The following is a 23,176-nucleotide window of genomic DNA, read 5'->3' on the forward strand; positions in this document are numbered from 1 at the left end:
CTGTGACACGCCGTGTCCCAGAGCTGGATCATGCCCTGCCCTCCTGCCACGCACACAGGGGACTTTGGTGCCCGAGAGGGGCTGCAAGCGCTGCAGGGGCTGCTTGGGATGGTGACATGGGTGCCTGTGGCCTTCCCCTGGCCTCAGCCAGCACCTTGGGGATGGGGAGAAAGAGGCTCAAGAGCCCACGGTTCAGCCTGCAAACGCCGTGACCCTGTGCCGTGAGCTGCCCAGCGCCTGGCTGCTGCCCGCCAGCTGCTGCCTGTGTGCTGCAGGGCTGTGGCCCCAGGAGCTCAGCCAGCCCTCTTCCCTCACCCTCCTCAGGCAGCTGCCAGTGCCTTTCACGTGCCTGTCCTGTGACCGCATGCTCACCGTGCAGGTTCCTGGCCAGTGAGTAGCACCAGGGCATGGGGGCAGCGGGGCTGGCATGGGGGAGATGGGTGCCAGCAGTGACCCTGCTGGGCACAGGGGTGCCAGTGTCTGCTGGGGAGGGGCTGATGTGGGGAGCCCCCTCTGCAGCCCTGCCCATCAGCAGGGGCTGTGGGCACTCATCCCAAGGGCTACAGGCAGCGGGATGCCATGGGGTACAATCCCATGGGTTTGTGGGTGCCACCTCTTACAGGAACAGGTTGTTTGTCCCCTGTCACACCCCTGTGACTCCTGCCCTCCTCCGGTACCCCGAGACACTGTCTTATTTGCAGCCAATGCCCCCCAGCAAGGAGCCACAGCACAGCCAAAGGTAAGGGCCCTGAGGACACATCCCTGGCTCCTGGGGTGCAGCGTAGCCCTGCCACAGCAAGGAGGGCTCTGCACCTGGGCTGGGGCAGAGGAGCCTGGCGGGGCTGGGCAGAGCCGGGGAGCAGAAGGCAGCTGTGGAGGGCCAGTGCTTGCCCCACGTCTGGGGGGTTTTGCATTCCTTGCCTTGCCCTGCCCTGTCTCACCCACATCTCCGTCCCAAGGTTGCTGAAAGCACATCTGATGAGCTGTGTCTGTTTTCAATTTGAGCTCAAGCTTGGTGGGGAGTTGTGTGCTTCCTGTGAAAGGAGTTCCCAAAACCAAGCCCTGCAGCTGGGACAGGCCAGCTCCTGCCAGCTGGTGTCCTGTGCACAGGGACCTGCCACGGCCCTGGCCAGCACACCTGGCCGTGGGGACAGAGCCAGCAGATCCAGCCGGGTGGATGGGCTTGGGGCTCCTGCAGCTGGTGGACAGGAGCTGGCAGGGACATGTCCCTGCAGGCAGCACTGCCAGTCCCCTCCCTGGCACAGCAGGGTGGTGCCCAGGGTGCCACAGGGCTGGGCACTGAGGATCCTCTGCCCCATCCCACAGGAGGCAACTGGTCAATGGCAGGGTCCCCCGTGTGCCGCAGAGCTCTGGGGACCATCAGAGCCGCAGCTCCACCATGCAGAACATCAAGGCTTCTCCATATACCAGTGCAGAGCTGCAGCGTCTCCTGGTACTCCACAACAAGGTAGGCATGATGAAGGTGGGGACACAGAATGGCGACTGAGGCTTGATGGCATTGCTGACTATCCAGCGGCAATCTGTGCCTTCAGTTCCCAGGGAGACCTGGGTTGGGAGGTTCATTGGGGGATGCTGGATTGGGCCCTGCATTGCAGCCAGCTGCCCTCTCCTCCTCAGCCCAGTGTGACCCTGCTGCAGCCCAGTGACGGACACATCTCCAGGAGCCGTAATGACCAGCATCGTATGGCAATCAGGACAGAGGACGCATCAGGTATGGCCCCATTAGGGCATGGGGGATAATGAACAGGGGGCTGATTATCTGCTGGGTACGGGCTGTAGAATGAATAAGGCTCTGTGTGCAGATCTGGCTAATGTGGCATGGGTATTTTGCGTCTGGGGTAAGAAGGAAGGGGCAGAATGGATTGGGAGGACTGGTACATGGGGTAACTGAACTTGGAGCTGGAGTGAGGTGGGAAAATGGCCATGGCCAGTGTAGGACAAGTGCTTGAGTTCTGGTGGGTGGGGCCAGCACCTGTGGCAGCTCACCCTCACTTCACCCCCAGGCCCTGCCGCCTCACGAGAGCACCAGCCACGAACAGCTCCCCGACAGGTCTCACGGGCCCCAGGGCTCGACCAGCCTCTCCAGTCCTGCCGGACATCAACAGCCCCCAGCCACATGGACAGGACTCATCACCCAGTCCTCGACCTGGGACATCTTGTCCGAAGCGAGAAACGCCTGTAACAACCGTCATCAGAAAGATGATATTTTAGTTGTATTAAGTTAGTATATAATTAGTTAAGTAGCGTTAAGTTATCTTGTTAATAAAAACCTTTAAAATTACAGGCTGGGCCTTGTCTCACCAGCCTCTCTCTTCCCCGCTCTCCCTGGTGCCCCTTCAGCTCCTTACCCCTGCTGTGGCTCTGCCTCCGGGCCAGCCCTGCTGCTGCTGCTGGTCAGGGCAGAGAGTCTCCATGGGTGAAGCCCAACAGCAGTTAGAATGCAAAGTAATGAAGAGAATGATGGCATTGAGAATGGATGACCATTGATTCCTTTGTTTGCAAAAAACAGATAACTAAGTCAAAATTTTTTCTGTGTGTGTGGCTCGAACTATCCGCTCCACTCGTCCTGAGGAGAATAAAGTAACGCCCAACTTGCCAAAACTAAAAGGATAGTGTTTGAGGATTTCATTTATCCTGGTTTTGGTGACAGTTGCTAATGACCCAGGTGGAACTTTCCTCCTTCTTTTGCTCCATGGATTGATGGGATCGAGAGGACTCCGGTGCACTCCAAAGATTTTTCCGGAAGATCCTCTGATGCCCTAATCCAGTGGGTTCAAGGCAAAGAGCACTGGGATTTTAGGAAGGACGTTCAGACACACTGTTAACTCCAGGTGGAGGAATTGTGGTAATGGCAAAAGTGGGGGAAGAGGCTGAGAGAGGGCATGCTCAGAATATTCAGCAGGGAATGCTGGACAAGTATTTCCCGCCTGCACATCCCTGGTGGGAGGAGGGGGAAAACACTGTCACTGTGTTGGTGTGCACCAATGGAATTCCAGGGAAATCAAGACACTGGAACCAGTAAGGATTCAGTTGGAGCCTGATGGAAGACTGGTCAGGCAGAACAATTATTCTTTGAAGTTAGAAGGTAGAAGAGGGTTAGAAGAATGAATTGCTAAATTTTGGAAGATGGGTCACTAAGGGAATGTGAGTCACAATATAGGACTCCTCTCCTGCCTGTAAAGGAAGCACACACTAAGGAACACAGGCCAGTACAAGATGTCAGAGCTGTCAAGGAAATAGTGTGAGACTGGTGTGAGACCCAGTGGCAGCAAGGCCTTATACACTCTTCACCTCAAATAAGGAAACTGATGAGTCCACTGTTGTGGATGTTAAGGATGATTCTTTCTGCATTGCCCTTGAAACTGAAAGTCAACTCGAATGGAAAGTTCCTTGATGGGCCATGAAAACCAATTGAGGTGGACTGTTCTTCATCCAGGGTTCAAAAATCACGCCACATTATTTGAGAAATGTCTCAATTTGAGACAAGTTAGGAGGAAACATCTCCTCTAAAGAAAACAGGTTTCAGCACGCCCTCCCTCCCACAGCAAGGAATTTTTTTGGAGGAAATTGAACAAAGCTGTTTATTTAACACACAGAGTGCAGGCAGGCATGGGAAAAAGAATGAATAACGTTAGATATTCAAGCCTTCTCATTGTGGGATAGGCTGGTGGATTCAGAGCTCTTTCTGTAGGCGTGGCTCGGCTCCTCCCGAGTCCAGAGCCGAGATGTGCATCCCAGCGCCTCCCCTGCGGGCCAAGGCACAGGGCTGCCGGCGATGTTCTACTGCTTCAGACCAGGGAAAAGCAAAAACCGTTCCAGGAGAAGAAGCTACAGTCCTGGAAAAACTTCTGCCATTGTCAAAGAAATGAGAAGCCAGCTGAAAGCCAAGATGTACTCCCTCTGTGCTGCACAACACATCTGAGGGAGCCTGGGGGAGGATGTTGAAGAACCACACCAAAAAGAATTCCACTGCACCCCTCTCTCAGACCCAGCTTAAAGTTACAGGACCCATGTCTGGGCATAAAGCAGACAATAGGAGACACAGTATCATGCTGTCACCCTGTCATGGTTTGACTCTGCCACAGTGCCAGTGCCTCCATGAATATACACTTTCTCTGGTGGCTTCTGTGTGATGTGATCAGGAACAGAGCAAAGTAGGCTCCAACTCAGGAACAAAGGAAACAAAATTTATTAATTACAACATCTAAAAAGGAACAAACACAAAACTAAGAATGAAAACCCTCCAAATACATTCCTCCTCCTCCCCTCCATTTTCTCCACAGAATGAAATAACACCATAGATTTCCAGGCCATCACCATCTCTCACATAATCAGTCCATCATCACCCCTCAAATAATCAACCCTCAAATCCATCAGGGAGAGAGGAGTCCCCCCTTGCACCATAGGCTTCCCCCAGAAACACAATTAAACCTCTTGTGTTTCCGTGTCACTCGTGGCACCACCCAGAGAACATCGGCCCTCGTGACTTCTTCCCTCCATGTCCAGTGCTCTCACCACTGCACATGGGCCAGGATTGCTTTTAGGGCTCCCCGTTTAAGGATGCTCCACTCAGTTCCAAAAGCAGCAGTCTCTCAAATTCAGGACACCAGTCCCCCCCAAATTTAAACCCCTGGGGCCGAGGGGCCTCATGAACAGAGATCTTCCCCTCCTGGAGACAGAGGGCATCCCACACCCTCCTCAGCCATCTCTGTTCCCGCCACTGCTTCACTCTTGACTCCAAGGCATTGCCTCCCCCTAAATACAGTCTCTGAGTCACAGGAAGAACATGGGTCTGTCCATGGCCATACAAGAAAGAGTCCAGCTCAAGGCCAATCCATCATCTCTGCCCACCTAGGATTCTTCTCACCTCTTCTGACATCTCTCACGTGCACCAACTTTCCTCACACTTGCCCATTTCTTCATACTTCACCTTTCTCTCCTCATTCTCATTCAGGAGGATCAGTATTTGTAAGGTTTCCATTATTTTACAAAGGGGTTAAAATCTGGGCCTCTGCCTGCCCAGAACTCCCACAGCTGCCGGGCACCTTCTCTCGCCGCATCCCCCACTTCTGGCCGGCCATGCTGCCAGTCCATGATACCGAATTCCAAGGCAGCACAGGCACTGGCTCTCTCTCTCTCTCTGTCTCCCGGGGGGTAGGAGCGGGGCCCGATGCTTCTCAGGCTCCTCCACCCTTCCATCTTGCAAGGCCTTCACTCCCCTCCTCTGCCGGAGGCTCCGGCCTACCTCACCCGGCCGCATGGCTTCCCTCCCCCAGCCAGCCCCGGCTGGGCAGGGGAGCTCTGAGCTCCTTTACAGACTGAAACTAAGAGAGAGTTCTCCTGGCAGTTCTTGCTTTTAACCCCCTGTGTTCTCAGAGGCGGTCCATACCTTCGGTGGCCAAACCAGGTGCCAATATTCAAATCCAAGCACTGACTGGTTTGACCACAACCTCCCAAAAAACTCACTTCCGTCTTAACCCACGACACACCCCAAGACAAAAACCAATTGACAAAAGAATTGGAGGTACGGTGTTGCGCTTTGAATTTATCTTATTGATTCCTTTTTAAGTGCGTCGTTCTGTCCTCGTGCCCTCATGTTCTCCCTGAGATGGTTTACTCCTGGGTTTTACCCTCCCTCAAAGCTGCCCCTCATGTCATTCTCCACCCCTTGTTCCAGCTCTTTCCCTGCCTGTCAAGGCAACTGAGCCCCTTATTCCTGAACCTTCTCTGCCCGCTAACTCTCAGGCCAATCCCTGTTCGCAACATCCCTTTGGAATCCCCCTACTCCTGGAAGCCCCATTGGCGCATGTGAGCCATCCTCTGCACCCTCCTACCCCAACTGGCCCCAGATGCTTGATGTAATCCCCTCACTCCTCCCCTGAGGATTCCCTATTGGTTTGCTGTTTGTATCCACCCCCTGATTTGTATCTGTACAAAGCCCCTTGCACAGGAGTGCCTGGGGCTCTTTGTGTGAGCTCCTTTCTCCTGGAATAAGCTGTTCCTTGTGGAACATCTAGACAGACAGCTTTCTCCTCTGCCTGGTTCCTGATGTGGCTTCTACCTGGCATCTTAGAGCAAGTGGCTGTAAAGGTTCTGTCTCTGGTAAATCCCCATACCCAGACAGTTCCCTATTGCTGGTGGGGTGCTGGAGTTCTAAGAGCTGGCCAGGGCTCTGGCAGTCACTTCAGAATGGGAAAAGGAGAATGAAGATACCCCTTTGCTGCAGTATGCAGGTGATACTTTAATTGCTAATGGAACTCAAGCTGGATGCATTGAAATGACTCTTAAGTTTCCTGAACATTCTGAGACTAGCCAGTTACAGGGCATCCAAGAAGAAGGCCCAAAGTGTCAAAGAAGTGCCCTAATGCCAAACCTACCTGAGGCTCATTTCCCAGGGACAGCAAAGCCTTGCAACCAAAAGGGTGGAGGGGATTTGTGAAACTCCAGAGCCAAGGTCTGTTTGCAAGTTAGGAATATTTCTAGGAATGGGTGGTTGGTGTGGGCTCAGGATTTTTAATTCTGGCCTATGGGTAAGACCTTTATATGAGACCCTGAGAATCGCCCAAGGAGGTGCTACACCAAGGAGGTGCTACAGTGGACCCCAGAATGCCAGAGGCTTTCAGAGACCCCAAGAGAGCTCTGATGTCAGCCCTGCACAGGCATTACCTGACTTGAGCAAGCCTCTTGAGCAGATTGTTCATGAGCACTGACGTGTTGCACTACGGGTGTTAGCTCAGAGGTTATGCACATGGAAAAGGGCCATAAGATATTTTTCCAAACAAGTGGACAGTGTAAGTTAAGGGATGTCCCTTAACTGCCTTTGACTTGGAGCAGGAGCTGCGCTTTAATCCAAGAAGCCCCGAATGGACCATGGGCCAGATAATGACTGCTCATGTTCCCCCCTTGGTCCTCTCTGTTCTAGAACACAAAAAAGGCCACTGGTGATCCCCAAGTCGAATGCTGAAGTATCAAGTTGTCTTGTTGGAGCAGGATGATGGGGAACTGCAAACAACTCCTTTGCCTTGCACCCAGCCACGTTCCTGGAATCTGTACCAGAAAGTCAAGAAGCCTCACAACATGCCTGTGTTCCAACGACTGAGCAGCTTCACTCCAGCAGAGGAGATCCTCTGGTAGAAGATCCGGCCTGGGAATTGTCCACAGGTGGGAGCAGCTTTGTGAGCAAAGGAAAGCAGAAGTTTGGCTGTGCAGTAGGGCCCAATCCAAGCCGTCCCATTACCTCTTACCACCTCTGCACACAGGGCTGAGCTGCTCAGCCTATGGCAGCCTGGAATTGTCTCAGGGGAAGAATGGGAACACATGGGCTAATGCTAACCGTGCCTTTGGAGCAGTACCTGCCCACGGAGCTCTCTGGAACAAAGGAGGGCTCCGTTCAGCACAAGGATCCTCTGTCAAAGGTGGAGACATTACCAGACAATTACTAGAATGTGTTCAGGTACCAGCCCAAGTGGCTCTCATGCATTGTAAAGCTCATCCATTAGGAAATACATCAGTTAGTGTAGGAAACCGACTGGCAGATAAAGCTGCTAAAGGGCTGGCAGAGAAAAGCATCCCAATAGTTGCTGCAGCAAAATGTATGACCTTTCAGAGGTAACCCCAGAATAACAAGCCCAAGATAAAATGCTGGCAAAATTGAATGGCCCTGGATCTAAAATAGTATAGGTTTTGCCAAAAAGTTTTACTAAGTATTTTAATAGGAATTATTGCATTTTAGTGTCTTAAGTCTTTCTAAATATCCAATGATTTAAGTGGAAGTAATCCTAAAAGAAATAAGGTCACTTATAAAGGGGGGATGTGTTGGAAATGATATAACTTTCTAATCTGAGATTCCTATTATTTGTTTTCATTAAGTCTGTTAATAATGGCTTCACTTAATCATTAGCAGTGCAGTTTTCCACTGGAGCATGTAGCAAGACTTTATACAAACTGCTATTAATGGAACACCATTTGGGAAAATCACTGAACTTTTAAGTTTTGCTAGATAACCTTGACATGATTCAGTGAACAAAGATTGGGGTAGAGAAATGGGGCTGAGAACTGGACACCAGGAATGCAGAATTTGTAGAGTGTGAGGACAAGGTGTGGAAACCAGAGGTAAAGAAGAAATGAACAAGGAGAATTCTGCTCTTAGTGTCGTGAAAACAATATCTGGAAAAACACGACACATAATAAAAAGACTGAAAAGTGGACCAATTAACATTGTTATCACAACCAGAAAGAAATAAATGCTTTAATTTTCATATTAGGGATTTTTTTCATATTAGGGATTAGGCATTCTTTACTGCAAAGCCAGATGTATGGGGGATGGCTGCACAGAGAGTACATGCTGTGTACAGGAAAAGCCCCTGTTGAAATACTGTATTTGTCATCATATTCATAACTATTCTCAGAAGAAACATACATATGGCAATAATTTCCCCCAAGACATGAATATACATTCCCTCCCCTCAGCACATGCACTCTTCTGCCCTGGGAGTCTCCATGGCAGTCTCGGGTGGTCGGTGAACCCACAGTCATACCTGACCACGTGGTGAAATGGTGCTTCTTTGCAAATGAGGAGAAAAGTTGGTAAAGCTGGCCAGTTATTTAATTAGTGAAAGCTTAGATCGATGGGCTGTAGATTGACTCCCCTCTTGGTAAAAGTTTCTCCTGCTTTTGATGGTGTGGTTCCATGGACTTGGCAAAATGAGCATAGTGTGGAGCCCGCCAGGAGCAAGCAATTGTTCATCTGGCAGCAGCATGAGAACTGAGAAATCAATAACAAATGGATGATAGGAGATTAATGAATGAATGAAGAGAAATATGTAATTTATAAGCAGTGAGCTTTAATTTATTTGCTGAAAATACATAGTGAAAAGTTTAGAGAGTGGGTGTGCATTCTGAGTGGAGCTACTCCCATGTACCCCAGTGCTGGGAATATAGTAATGCCTGATAACTAATAGTAAAAATAGTGTAGGACACTTTGATTTATCCCAATGTTTTCAGAGGCCATGGGAAAAGGCTCTGCGTGTCTTTCAGAAGGTTTTTTATTAACGTAATAGAATGAAAATGTTATTTCTCAGACAACAATTGTCCAAGAGTTTTCTCTCTGCTGAGACGATGTCCCTGGTGGAGCACTGGGTTCCCAGTCCTGTCCAGCTAATTGAGGGCTGTCGAAGTCTCCCGGGGCTGGAGTGGCTGGAGGAGCCCTGGTACCCTGGAGACGTGTCGGGGGGCCGTGCCTGGCCGGTGATGCCGAGAGGTGGCAGGGCCTGGGGGAGAGGCAAGGCTGAGCCCCCAGGCCCCGGGGCTGCCCCGTCTGGGTCAGCTCAGCCAGCTCAGAACGGGGCAGCAGGAGGGTCACCTGCTTGGCCAGAGACCCGCAGGGAGCAGGTGCAGACCCAGCAGACAGCCAGTCTCTTGTCCCCCTGCTCCCCGTGCCCTGACAGGGCCACACCTGGCTCATCCAGTGTCCTGGTCACCACAGGAAGCTGGTCATTGCGGCCCCTCGGCACGTGTCCACCCCTGCCCAGCAGCTGGGTCACTCTGGGCTGGGAAGGAGAGAGCAGCTGGCTGAGAGGCAGGGTCCAGTCCAGCATTCCCTAGCAACCCTCCCAAAGCAGCTGTGCCCGAGGAAACTGAAGGCACAAATTCACCCAGAATCCTCAGCATCGCCCGGCCCGCCCCCAGTACACGTGCCATGTCCTCACCTTCATCATCCCTACCTTGTTGGGGCGGGTCACGAGTCCCTGCAGAAATGCACTGGTACGGGGAGAATGCTGAACAGGTGGCAGTTTGAAACTGCTGCTCTGATGGTCCCCAGAGCTCTGTGGCACATGGGAGCCACCGCCACGGACCACTGGCCTCCTGTGGGATGGGGCAGAGGATCCTCAGTGCCCAGCCCTGTGGCACCCTGGGCACCACCCTGCTGTGCCAGGGAGGAGACTGGCAGTGCTGCCTGCAGGGGCATGTCCCTGCCAGCTCCTGTACACCTGCTGCAGGAGCCGCAAGCAGGGAGCAATAGCCTGTCCCACACAAATGCAGAGCCCTCCTTGCTGTGGCAGGGCTACGCTGCACCCCAGGAGCCAGGGATGTGTCCTCAGGGCCCTTACATTTGGCTGTGCTGTGGCTCCTTGCCAGGGCGCAGTGGCTGCAAATATGGGAGTATCTTGGGGTACCTGGGGAGGGCAGGAGTCACTGGGGTGTGACAGGGGACAAACAACCTGTTCCTGTTGGAGGCGGCACCCGCAAACCCATGGGATTGTACCCCATGGCATCCCGCTGCCTGTAGCCCTTGGGATGAGTGCCCACAGCCCCTGCTGATGGGCAGGGCTGCAGAGGGGGCTCCCCACATCAGCCCCTCCCCAGCAGACACTGGCACCCCTGTGCCCAGCAGGGTCACTGCTGGCACCCATCTCCCCCATGCCAGCCCCGCTGCCCCCATGCCCTGGTGCTACTCACTGGCCAGGAACCTGCACGGTGAGCATGCGGTCACAGGACAGGCACGTGAAAGGCACTGGCAGCTGCCTGAGGAGGGTGAGGGAAGAGGGCTGGCTGAGCTCCTGGGGCCACAGCCCTGCAGCACACAGGCAGCAGCTGGCGGGCAGCAGCCAGGCGCTGGGCAGCTCACAGCACAGGGTCACGGCGTTTGCAGGCTGAACCGTGGGCTCTTGAGCCTCTTTCTCCCCATCCCCAAGGTGCTGGCTGAGGCCAGGGGAAGGCCACAGGCACCCATGTCACCATCCCAAGCAGCCCCTGCAGCGCTTGCAGCCCCTCTCGGGCACCAAAGTCCCCTGTGTGCGTGGCAGGAGGGCAGGGCATGATCCAGCTCTGGGACACGGCGTGTCACAGCCCTGCCTGGGAGGAGCAGTTGCCCTCTCCCAGCCTGGCTTCTGGGAGCCTTTGCACCCACAGCCCCATTTTGCTTTGGGAAGGCTCTGTCCTGCAGGTGCCCTCTCCTTGTTCTTCCTTGCCTGTGTGCAACCTGCTGCTGGTGGAAGGAGAAGGTGCAGCTGCTTCATCAGCTTCCCTGAGGTTCATTTAGCAGTGGAATTGGTGCCGTGGCAGGGGACCAGAGGGGCAGTGTGTGGGAGAGCTGGAGGGAATGGGACCATCGCTGTCCCCAAAAAGCCATCAGTGTCTCCATCACACTCACTTCTTAATCCCAGCACCACTGTCACCCTGCTTCATCTCATTCCTGAGCTCCTCAATACTTCTCTTCCAGGTCTCCTCCATCTGATTACGGAAAGTCTTCAACTCCAGGCGATCCAGCTGTGAACAGATGCACAGCCTCAGCCAGCTGCCCCAGGAGGTGACATGGAGCTCTCCAGGGAAAAGCCTGGAGGGGGATCCTCAGAGGGATGCTGTCTCAGGCTGCCAAGTCCCAAAGGTGCCAGTTCCTCAAGGTGGGGACCAGGTACCCCTCACCTTCTCTTCCATTGCATCACTGAGCTGCTGCTGCGTATTGTTCCAGTGCTGCTCCTGGCCTGAAATCTGGCTCTGCAACTCCTGCATCCTCTCATCCAGACGCTCCATAGTGACATCAAACTGGCTGCAATTGACTTTGCTGCCCAAGGCAGCTTTGTCCGCCTTCTAGCAGAGGGGAAGAGCAGGAGAGCAGTGGGGAAAGGGATGAGGAAGGACAGGCAGGGCCAGCGTGTGTGAGGGGAGAGGGAGGAGTGCTTCCCCCAGGCCAGCATGGCCCTTTCAGGCTGCTGTGGCCCCATTTGCCCCATCAGCCTGGTGAGCTTGGTCCCACCATCTGGAGGGTGAGGGACCCCCTGAGCTCAGGAAATTCTCCCTCCCCACACCAGTTCTGGCCCCCAGCCCCCAAGGGCAAGGGGCATTTGTCACCCTGCCCGGGAGCCCCTGGGCTGGTACAGAGGCCCCTCTAGACTGTACCATGTGCATTGCTGCCAGCATGTCCTGCTGATCTGCCTTCTCCTTCTGCAGCTTCTCCAGAGACTGGAACAGCATCTTTCAGCACAGAAAGGAACTGATCGTACCGCAGTAAGGTTGGAGCTGCATCCTGGCCAGGGGAACACACCCCTCTCCCCCTGCCCAAAAACCTTGAGGAAATGCACTTGGGACCAGCACAGTGCTGAAAAGGTCAGCAGGGAGACATTCTTGTGATCCTGCCTGGAATCACAAGGAGAGCCCGGGAGATTTTTTGATACCACAGGATTTTCAGCCACCTACTTTGATTTCTTTCTGCTTTTGTTCAGAGTCCTTCTGGAGGGTCCCAGATATGAAGCTGAGCTTCTCATAGTCCCTTTGCATCTGTACAGCTGTTGCATCCTCGGGCTGCATCTGCTGTGTGTTCTGCTCCAAGGAGGAAAAACATTTGTTGCTGAACAAAGGGGGTCTGGCTGCTCCACAGGGGCAGACCCACATTACTCAAACAGTGGCCAAGACCTCTCAGTGTCAACAGGACATTTGCATCAAGGCTTTCATTTCTGTCCATGCCACTGACTGGTCCAGGCCAGTTTGGGCAGTTTGGGTCTACCCCAGGGGATGTCCTCAGTCCCCCATGCTGCCAGCTGCCTACCTGGCCCCAATTCCTCATCATCTTTTCAAGCTTGCCCACAGCCATCTGCCGGGACTCCAGGGATTCCACCTGCTCCTGGAGGTTCTCACAGCGCCGGAGGAGCTCCCCCAAATGCTCATTGATGTCAAAGGTGCAGTTGGAGCACTCTGCCTTTGCCTTCTCCTTCTCCTCCTGCACACTCTTCACTATCTCCCCTATCTCAGCCAGCTGCAGGAAAGGCAAAAGGAATCAGCTCAAGAGATGGGATGAATGGAACCACCAGTCCTGCATGCTGTGGGCTTCAGTGGCCCCAGCCAGTTGGGGAATGTGGCTGGGAACCCCGCCAGGAGTACTGCACCAAGCCAGGAGGGCTGGGAATGCTCCCCCAGGACCTCATCTGCTCGTTCACCTTGTTGGTTGTCTCAGTCACCAGCTGCTCCAGCATGGCCTTCCTCATCTCCTGCTGCTCTCCCATCTTCTGCAGCTCACGCTTTGTCTCCTCCAGCAAAGCCCTGGCCAGCGGGATGGGGGCAAGGGCAGGGTTACCCCTGCAGGGCTGCTGGGCACCTTGTGCCCACAAACCAGGATGCAGCCAGACCATCTGGGCTCCCTTGCAGCCCCCCAGGGTATGAAACCCACTCCTGTCCCCTTACTCGAGTTGCTGAGAGATCTCATTGCTGCTCTCTTCTTTCCACTTCGCTGCATCCTGCCTCAGCTTTTTAAGGTCTTCCTCCAGCTTCTTAATCTGGGAAAACCAGTGACAGTAGAGTCAGGGCACAGCCATCATGTTGTCCCAGCGTGGAGGTCATTCAGCTGCACAGAAAGCCCCAGGGCCCCCAACACAGTCCTGAGACCCTGACCCCAAAACATGCTCTTGGAGTCACATTGAGGTTTTTCATGACAGCTCAAAGGTAACATCACCCCACAGCTTACTGAGGCAGCCAACTCCTTAATCTTCTGTGCTGTGTGGTTCTGTGCTTCCTTTATCCTGTCAATCTCCTCAGTGATATTCTCAGAGAGGGATGTGACCTAGGAGGGAGAGGTTGTGTTAGCCATCCCCTGGGATGGTTCTGAGGGGACCTGCAGGGCATTAACCTCTAACATGGTATGCTCAGCATGGGGGAACAGCTCAGGGACCAGCGCAGCCAGCCTGGCAGGGCTCTGCAGGCAGCGCGGTCCGTGCGTCCAGCCAGCAGAGCAGAGGGTATGGGCTGCTGTCTCAGACCCAAAACTTGCTCCCAGCAGCAGCTCACCTCATCCCGTGCCTCCTGGATCTTCTTCATGTTTTCTGCCATGCCGGACTGTAGGAGAAAGTGGTATCAGATATGAGGAGTGGAGGCAAAACGACATTCACCACCTCAGTGGTCTGCACAGACCTGTGCCTCCTGGAACTTCTTCAGGTTCTCTGCTATGCGGGAATTTTCTGCCTTTATCCCACCAATCTCCTCGCGAAGAACCTGTGAAGCAGTTCAAGAATCAGGGATGTCAGAGGTGATGGCCAGGGCAGCAACACCCCAAAGAGCCCCACCCTGCCACGGGCAGCCCATGGCACAGCCAGGTGAGCAGGGAGAGTCCCAGTGCCACCTGCCCCAGCCGGGCTCAGTGCCAGAGCACTGAAGCCCATCCAGACAGCAAAGAGCCCCTGCCAGCGGCTCTGCCAGGGCAGTGAGGGCAGAGCCAAGCACGGCTGTGTGAGGAAGCAGAGAGGGGCTGTCTGCTGGGGGAGTGCCCAGGGGCGGGGAAGAGCCTCTACCTTGGACGTGTGTTTCTTATACTCTTTCATCTCCTTCTTAAATTCTTTCACTTCAGCAGCCACATCAGCAAGTGAGGGGCCACTCAGCTGGCCTGGCCACGGCTCCTGGCTGGTCAGGTACTGCACGTCCAGGTGCTCCAGCACAGCCTGCAGCAGTTTTCTCATGGCTGCAAAGTGAACAGATCCATTCTGGGGCATCTCGATGGCAAGATCCAGCATCTGGGAGAGGCTGAGTGTGTCCAGGGATGTTGCCATGACTGCACACACTCTGTCCCTGATTTGTCACAAGCCTTCCTGCCCAGTTGGGCCTGTCAGGGATGCTAAAACGTATAATGAAAGGAATGAGCAAAAGTGATGTTAAAAAGGTGGAGTAGCCAGCAGGCTCCTTCCTCATCCCTTGTCCGTCACAGACTGGAGCTTGCTCTGCTCATGCCCCTTTTCATCACAACTCCTGTTGCCAGGCAGCACACCTCATCCCTGGCAGCCACTGGGTCACAGACTCATGGAGTCATGGAATGGAATGGAATGGAATGGAATGGCTTGGGCTGGAAGGGACCTCAAAGGCAGAAACACCTTCCACTGGCCAGGTTGCTCCAAGTCCCATCCAGTCTGGCCCTGGACACTTTCAGGAATGGGGCAGACACAGTTCCTTTGGGCAACCTGTGCCAAGGCATCACCACACTCACAGGGAAGAATTTCTTCCCAAAACCCAGTCTAACCCTGCTGTCTCACAGTGTGAAACCGCTCCCCCTTGTCCTGTCATTCCAGGCCCCTGTGCCAAGTCCCTCTCCAGCCCATTTGAAGCCCTTTAGTGACTGAAAGGTGCCTGAAAGTCTCACAGGACAGGAGAGGCCTCACTATATTTCTTTTAATCAGTTTAAGACTTGAGTTAGAGCGAAGCCACTTCTCCATCTGCTGTGTCAGTGTCCTGCTCTGTGGCACCTCATGTTCTCAGTCTCTTCCTGCATTGTGGAGCAGGCACTAAGCCTGGCTTTGCTGTGCAGTGAACTGTCAGTGTGAGTCACCACGGGCAGGGCACTGACACAACCACAAAGCCCCAGATGAAGCCCAGGGTACCTCAATGTTTGTTTCCTCAGCAAGAGAGGGATCCCCAGGCAGCTCCTGGGCAGAGGCTGCAGGGGGGCCAGCAGCCCCACAGAGCTGAGTCCCTGGGAGAGAATCACCAACCTGCTGCTTTCCCCTGGGTTTCAGACACGGCCATTGCTGCTTTGGCACAGCAAACCCAGGGCCTGGTTTGGAGCATCCATTGGGATCAGCCTTTGCCAGGGAAGCAGTGGGGTGCTGTTCCTCATGCTGGGGGTGCAGGAGGAGCCCCGTGAGCCCCTGGCTGAGCTGTAGGGTTGTTGGGGCACAGACTCCTTTCTCCTCAGGAGTTCAGGGCAGAGAGTCTCCGTGGGTGAAGCCTTTGTACCATTTCCTCCAAGTCAGGTTTTGAAGCCTTTGTACCATTTCCTCCAAGTCAGGTTTTATGTCAGCTTGACAGTCCATAAAGAAGACAATGAAATCATTTCTCCTGCCAATGTCCCCAAGATTGTGTGGGAAGACAAGCCAAGTTCTTCCCTTGAACACCTGCCATCCACCCCCACCTGCCCCTTTCCAAAACACGCTCCGTTCACCCCTTCTCCTTCCTGCTTCAAAACTCTACAGCAGCAACCTTTGGGTGAGGGGATACAGAGCTGACTTATGAGCCAGCAGAGGAAATAAACCATTGAGGACTCTCAAATCGGCTTTCAAGCATTGGGAAACCTGACAACATGGAAAGGGAATATATTTCCTGCACGCTGACCTTGTCAGCCACCTTCTGCTGTTTCTTTGTCCGACATGTGAACATGGGAGACGCCTGCAAATCCTCTCTGGCACATCTTCTTAGCTTTAAGGTCTCTAATCACTATTGCCTTGGTTTGTTTTTTTCACCCTTCATGATTTTTTCTTGTCCCTAATTTCTTGAGCTGTTTATTGCATACAGTATGAGAAAGAAAACCAGTATCAAAGGCACTGTCTGCAGTAGTGACCAAGTGAAGTTAATCTCCAGGGACATGACAAGGCTTGTAATAAGCAGCACATCTAGGGAAAAGTAGAGCAAAGTAAGTTCATTTCAGTGCTGTGTTGTTTATTGCTCAAATATGTCTTGTAAGAGACATAGGAAGATGAAATAAGAGCAGTGAAGAACAACAAGAACAAGAAGTGAACAATGAATGATGAACATGAAATAAGAACAATGAATAAAGAACAATGAAATAGGAATAGGAAGTTAGAATAAAAAAGAAGAACCAATAGTTTAGAACATTAATACAGAACATAAATTAAGAATGGAGAACATGAATTAAGCTGGCTTGTCTGCCTTCTTCACTTTTTTCTTTGGAGGCTCCATTCCAGCTGGAGACCTTGGCTGTGGATGTTGTCTTCTGTATGGGTGAAAGAAGGACAGGATGGAGTTAATTCAGAGAACCCACTCAGCCTGCCCAGCACAGAGGGCACTACAAATCCCTCCGTGTGACCAGCCAGGGCAGAGCTCTGCGCTCCAGAGGGCATTTCCACAGGGAGCAGTGGGTGAGTACAGGGCAGGGAGCGGGCGCTCCTTGCCAGCAACGGGGAGAGCAAAGGGGGAGCAGCTCGGCAAGAGGGAGAGGCTCCATGCTCTGGTTCTTGCACGCTGATGGGGAGCAGTGGCACCGGTGCCCTTCAGGGGCACTTGCCACCTCTGAGCACCAGCTGCTCATGCCCTGTCGTCTGGCTCAGCCCAGCCAGGCCCCTGCCCCAGGGACCAGGAGTGAAACTTGGCTCACGCAGTCGTTGGCTGCTTTGCCCTGCCCAAAACTACCCCGTGTTTGACTTGTCCACAGCAGATCCAGGGGGAAAGGGCAGGTTGTCCACCCCTCTGGCAAGCAGGGAGCAGGCTGATGCTGCCCAGCATGCTCGGTGCCCTCCTGCAGCTCACAGGCTGCTGTTAACTGCAGTGCTGGTGCCACGGGAGGGATGGTCACATTTCTTCTTTTCTTCTTGTCCCTTTCTACCAGCTCAGTGTCTTCTGCTCCTTGCTTTCCTGCTCATTTTGGCTTCACCAGGCCGTTTTGTGCACACACAAAGCCTAAACATCTTCAAGAAATCTCCCTCTAGTACTTCAGAGAGTGTTCTGAAGGAAAATGATAGTAGGACCCCAGGACATCGGGTGTTATGTGCACATGTACAGTACCCAGCCAGCTCTGGGCAGGGCAGCAGCGTGCACTGTCCCTCGCCCTGGCCCTGCTCCAGGATGGACAATGGTGGAGGTCACCTGTCACCGAAATTCAGGAATAAAAATTAACAAAAATGCAGTATTCAGAATCAGGCATTTCTTTATTGCGAAGCCCAACTACAGCTGTGCATGCAGAGGGGAGAGCTCCACCAAAGTGCAGGCATGGTTCCAGATGGTGTAAGTATTTATTACCCACGGCATTTATTTATTTATTTCTTTATTACCCATAAGCATTTATGACACGTTCTACTTTAGGTGTCCACAGAGCCCCATCAATACCTTGGGCCGCCTTGATTTGTTACTGCGCTCTCAAGGTACCACTGACTGCCACATTAACTGCCATGAACTGCCATGAACTGCCATGAACTGCCATCAACTGGCCGAAGGTTTTATTGCTGCACGCCATGGTGAGTGAGAAGCATGCCTGCAGTGTCCTTTCTCCCGTCAGAGCACAGACATTCCTGGGTGCTGGGCTCCGTGCCAGCCCCGGCACACGGCGCTGCTCTGCGGCAATGGGGACACGGGGAAGCGCTGCCCGCCGTGTGTCCCCCGTGTGTCCCCCCATGTCCCCCTGTGCTCCCCCGCCTAGGGAGCTGCTCTTGCCCGGCACGGCCGGGCCCAGCCGCCGGGTCTCGCCGGCACTGGGCAGGATCCGGCGCAGGCTGCGGGACACGGCGGGGCTGCCCGGCTGGAAAGGAAAGCAGCTCCGGCTGCTGACAGGAGCTGTGGGCAAGGGGCTGCCGCAGTGCGGGAGGAAAGCCGCTGGGCCAGCCCCTGACGCTGCCCCTCAGAAAGGAGGAGGAGGAGGAGGAAGCTGCCACACGAGCTCGGGATGTGCCAGTGCAGAGATGAGGGGACGAGTGCGCACTTGGGGGCCGGGGCCAGCCCTCGGGCACGGCTCCAGGCGGCTCCTGAGTCGGCGTCAGGGCTGCCTGTAAGGATTTCAGGCGGCAGCCGAGAGCAGCAGCGCCAGCAGTGCCCGCCGGGCCCCATGGCCATCTGCCCGTGGCTTGCCAGCCCCTCAGGGCCGCGGGCTCTGCAGCGCTGCTCCTGCTGCCGCAGCGGGCCCGGAGCCTCGGAGCTGCCCCGCAGCCGCCACGGGAGCAGCAGCAGCCTCAGGGCTGGCCCGGGCTCGACCTGCTCAGCTCGGAGGCAGAGCCACAGCAGGGGCAAGGAGCTGAAGGAGCCCCAGGGAGAGCGGGGAGGAGAGAGGCTGGTGAGACAAGGCCCGGCCTGGAATTTTAAGGGTTTTTATTAACTAAATAACTGAACACTAATTATTAACTAACTTAATAAAACTAAAAAGTCATCATTCTGATGACTGCTGTCTCCGGCGTTTCTTGCTTCTGACCAGATGTGCCAGGTCGAGCACTGGGTGCTGAGTCCTGTCCATCGGGCTGGGGGCTGTTGATGTCCGGTGTGGCTGGAGAGGCTGGTCGAGTCCTTTCCAGCTGGCTCCTGGAACAGGAACATGGAGGCTCTCGAGAACAGGTTGAGGCGTGAAAACGCCGCTGGGATTAAGAAGTGAGTGTGATGGAGACACTGATGGCTTTTTGGGGACAGCGATGATCCCATTCCCTCCAGCTCTCCCACACACTGCCCCTCGGGTCCCCTGCCACGGCACCAATTCCACTGCTAAATGAACCTCAGGGAAGCTGATGAAGCAGCTGCACCTTCTCCTTCCACCAGCAGCAGGTTGCACACAGGCAAGGAAGAACAAGGAGAGGGCACCTGCAGGACAGAGCCTTCCCAAAGCAAAATGGGGCTGTGGGTGCAAAGGCTCCCAGAAGCCAGGCTGGGAGAGGGCAACTGCTCCTCCCAGGCAGGGCTGTGACACGCCGTGTCCCAGAGCTGGATCATGCCCTGCCCTCCTGCCACGCACACAGGGGACTTTGGTGCCCGAGAGGGGCTGCAAGCGCTGCAGGGGCTGCTTGGGATGGTGACATGGGTGCCTGTGGCCTTCCCCTGGCCTCAGCCAGCACCTTGGGGATGGGGAGAAAGAGGCTCAAGAGCCCACGGTTCAGCCTGCAAACGCCGTGACCCTGTGCCGTGAGCTGCCCAGCGCCTGGCTGCTGCCCGCCAGCTGCTGCCTGTGTGCTGCAGGGCTGTGGCCCCAGGAGCTCAGCCAGCCCTCTTCCCTCACCCTCCTCAGGCAGCTGCCAGTGCCTTTCACGTGCCTGTCCTGTGACCGCATGCTCACCGTGCAGGTTCCTGGCCAGTGAGTACCACCAGGGCACAGGGGCAGCGGGGCTGGCATGGGGGAGATGGGTGCCAGCAGTGACCCTGCTGGGCACAGGGGTGCCAGTGTCTGCTGGGGAGGGGCCGATGTGGGGAGCCCCCTCTGCAGCCCTGCCCATCAGCAGGGGCTGTGGGCACTCATCCCAAGGGCTACAGGCAGCGGGATGCCATGGGGTACAATCCCATGGGTTTGTGGGTGCCACCTCTAACAGGAACAGGTTGTTTGTCCCCTGTCACACCCCTGTGACTCCTGCCCTCCCCCGGTACCCCGAGACACTGTCTTATTTGCTGCCAATGCCCCCCAGCAAGGAGCCACAGCACAGCCAAAGGTAAGGGCCCTGAGGACACATCCCTGGCTCCTGGGGTGCAGCGTAGCCCTGCCACAGCAAGGAGGGCTCTGCACCTGGGCTGGGGCAGAGGAGCCTGGCGGGGCTGGGCAGAGCCGGGGAGCAGAAGGCAGCTGTGGAGGGCCAGTGCTTGCCCCACGTCTGGGGGGTTTTGCATTCCTTGCCTTGCCCTGCCCTGTCTCACCCACATCTCCGTCCCAAGGTTGCTGAAAGCACATCTGATGAGCTGTGTCTGTTTTCAATTTGAGCTCAAGCTTGGTGGGGAGTTGTGTGCTTCCTGTGAAAGGAGTTCCCAAAACCAAGCCCTGCAGCTGGGACAGACCAGCTCCTGCCAGCTGGTGTCCTGTGCACAGGGACCTGCCACGGCCCTGGCCAGCACACCTGGCCGTGGGGACAGAGCCAGCAGATCCGGCCGGGTGGATGGGCTTGGGGCTCCTGCAGCTGGTGGACAGGAGCTGGCAGGGACATGCCCCTGCAGGCAGCACTGCCCGTCCCCTCCCTGGCACAGCAGGGTGGTGCCCAGGGTGCCACAGGGCTGGGCACTGAGGATCCTCTGCCCCATCCCACAGGAGGCAGTTGGTCAATGGCAGGGTCCCCCGTGTGCCGCAGAGCTCTGGGGACCATCAGAGCCGCAGCTCCACCATGCAGAACATCAAGGCTTCTCCATATACAAGTGCAGAGCTGCAGCGTTTCCTGGTACTCCGCAACAAGGTAGGCATGATGAAGGTGGGGACACAGAATGGCGACTGAGGCTTGATGGCATTGCTGACTATCCAGCGGCAATCTGTGCCTTCAGTTCCCAGGGAGACCTGGGTTGGGAGGTTCATTGGGGGATGCTGGATTGGGCCCTGCATTGCAGCCAGCTGCCCTCTCCTCCTCAGCCCAGTGTGACCCTGCTGCAGCCCAGTGACGGACACATCCCGAGGAGCCGTAATGACCAGCATCGTATGGCAATCAGGACAGAGGACGCATCAGGTATGGCCCCATTAGGGCATGGGGGATAATGAACAGGGGGCTGATTATCTGCTGGGTACGGGCTGTAGAATGAATAAGGCTCTGTGTGCAGATCTGGCTAATGTGGCATGGGTATTTTGCGTCTGGGGTAAGAAGGAAGGGGCAGAATGGATTGGGAGGACGGGTACATGGGGTAACTGAGCTTGGAGCTGGAGTGAGGTGGGAAAATGGCCATGGCCAGTGTGGGACAAGTGCTTGAGTTCTGGTGGGTGGGGCCAGCACCTGTGGCAGCTCACCCTCACTTCACCCCCAGGCCCTGCCGCCTCACGAGAGCACCAGCCACGAACAGCTCCCCGACAGGTCTCACGGGCCCCAGGGCTCGACCAGCCTCTCCAGTCCTACCGGACATCAACAGCCCCCAGCCACATGGACAGGACTCATCACCCAGTCCTCGACCTGGGACATCTTGTCCGAAGCGAGAAACGCCTGTAACAACAGTTATCAGAAAGATGACATTTTAGTTGTATTAAGTTAGTATATAATTAGTTAAGTAGCGTTAAGTTATCTTTTTAATAAAAACCTTTAAAATTACAGGCCGGGCCTTGTCTCACCAGCCTCTCTCTTCCCCGCTCTCCCTGGTGCCCCTTCAGCTCCTTACCCCTGCTGTGGCTCTGCCTCCGGGTCAGCCCTGCTGCTGCTGCTGGTCAGGGCAGAGAGTCTCCATGGGTGAAGCCCAACAGCAGTTAGAATGCAAAGTAATGAAGAGAATGATGGCATTGAGAATGGATGACCATTGATTCCTTTGTTTGCAAAAAACAGATAACTAAGTCAAAATTTTTTCTGTGTGTGTGGCTCGAACTATCCGCTCCACTCGTCCTGAGAAGAATAAAGTAACGCCCAACTTGCCAAAACTAAAAGGATAGTGTTTGAGGATTTCATTTATCCTGGTTTTGGTGACAGTTGCTAATGACCCAGGTGGAACTTTCCTCCTTCTTTTGCTCCATGGATTGATGGGATCGAGAGGACTCCAGTGCACTCCAAAGATTTTTCCGGGAGATCCTCTGATGCCCTAATCCAGTGGGTTCAAGGCAAAGAGCCCTGGGATTTTAGGAAGGACGTTCAGACACACTGTTAACTCCAGGTGGAGGAATTGTGGTAATGGCAAAAGTGGGGGAAGAGGCTGAGAGAGGGCATGCTCAGAATATTCAGCAGGGAATGCTGGACAAGTATTTCCCGCCTGCACATCCCTGGTGGGAGGAGGGGGAAAACACTGTCACTGTGTTGGTGTGCACCAATGGAATTCCAGGGAAATCAAGACACTGGAACCAGTAAGGATTCAGTTGGAGCCTGATGGAAGACTGGTCAGGCAGAACAATTATTCTTTGAAGTTAGAAGGTAGAAGAGGGTTAGAAGAATGAATTGCTAAATTTTGGAAGATGGGTCACTAAGGGAATGTGAGTCACAATATAGGACTCCTCTCCTGCCAGTAAAGGAAGCACACACTAAGGAACACAGGCCAGTACAAGATGTCACAGCTGTCAAGGAAATAGTGTGAGACTGGTGTGAGACCCAGTGGTAGCAAGCCCTTATACACTTTTCACCTCAATTAAGGAAACTGATGAGTCCACTGTTGTGGATGTTAAGGATGATTCTTTCTGCATTGCCCTTGAAACTGAAAGTCAACTCGAATGGAAAGTTCCTTGATGGGCCATGAAAACCAATTGAGGTGGACTGTTCTTCATCCAGGGTTCAAAAATCACGCCACATTATTTGAGAAATGTCTCAATTTGAGACAAGTTAGGAGGAAACATCTCCTCTAAAGAAAACAGGTTTCAGCACGCCCTCCCTCCCACAGCAAGGAATTTTTTTGGAGGAAATTGAACAAAGCTGTTTATTTAACACACAGTGTGCAGGCAGGCATGGGAAAAAGAATGAATAACGTTAGATATTCAAGCCTTCTCATTGTGGGATAGGCTGGTGGATTCAGAGCTCTTTCTGTAGGCGTGGCTCGGCTCCTCCCGAGTCCAGAGCCGAGATGTGCATCCCAGGGCCTCCCCTGCGGGCCAAGGCACAGGGCTGCCGGC

General features: G+C 54.4%; 3 protein-coding genes across 4 annotated transcripts in view; 1 reads left to right on the forward strand and 2 right to left on the reverse strand.

The window, feature by feature from the left end:
• The window catches only part of LOC135283848 (uncharacterized), a 250,559-nt gene that overhangs the window by 176,390 nt on the left and 50,993 nt on the right, over window positions 1–23,176 (reverse strand). The window lies entirely within an intron of this gene.
• LOC135283843 (glutamine-rich protein 2-like) overlaps window positions 1–23,176 on the forward strand; it is a 160,841-nt gene that overhangs the window by 62,157 nt on the left and 75,508 nt on the right. The window lies entirely within an intron of this gene.
• LOC135283888 (glutamine-rich protein 2-like) lies at window positions 11,170–13,905 on the reverse strand. Its single transcript, XM_064395030.1, has 9 exons — window positions 13,798–13,905; window positions 13,478–13,573; window positions 13,198–13,289; window positions 12,954–13,056; window positions 12,566–12,772; window positions 12,217–12,339; window positions 11,920–11,994; window positions 11,446–11,610; window positions 11,170–11,289 (listed from the first exon to the last, which is right to left on the reverse strand). The coding sequence occupies exons 1-9, from the start codon at window positions 13,837–13,839 to the stop codon at window positions 11,170–11,172; spliced, it is 1,023 nt and encodes a 340-aa protein (XP_064251100.1). The 5' UTR covers window positions 13,840–13,905.

This window comes from Passer domesticus, chromosome 19 (genome assembly GCF_036417665.1).
Source record: "Passer domesticus isolate bPasDom1 chromosome 19, bPasDom1.hap1, whole genome shotgun sequence".
In the NCBI taxonomy this organism is placed as follows: domain Eukaryota; kingdom Metazoa; phylum Chordata; class Aves; order Passeriformes; family Passeridae; genus Passer; species Passer domesticus.

Bases quoted from the DNA above. Each gene is read 5' to 3' on its own strand.
- LOC135283888 (XM_064395030.1), bottom strand. From the start codon at position 13,839: ATGGCAGAAAACATGAAGAAGATCCAGGAGGCACGGGATGAG. The intron at 13,057-13,197 runs GTAAGGGGACAG...CCCGCTGGCCAG, and splicing joins GAGATCTCTCAGCAACTCGA to GGCTTTGCTGGAGGAGACAA. The intron at 12,340-12,565 runs GTAGGCAGCTGG...TCCTTGGAGCAG, and splicing joins TGATGAGGAATTGGGGCCAG to AACACACAGCAGATGCAGCC.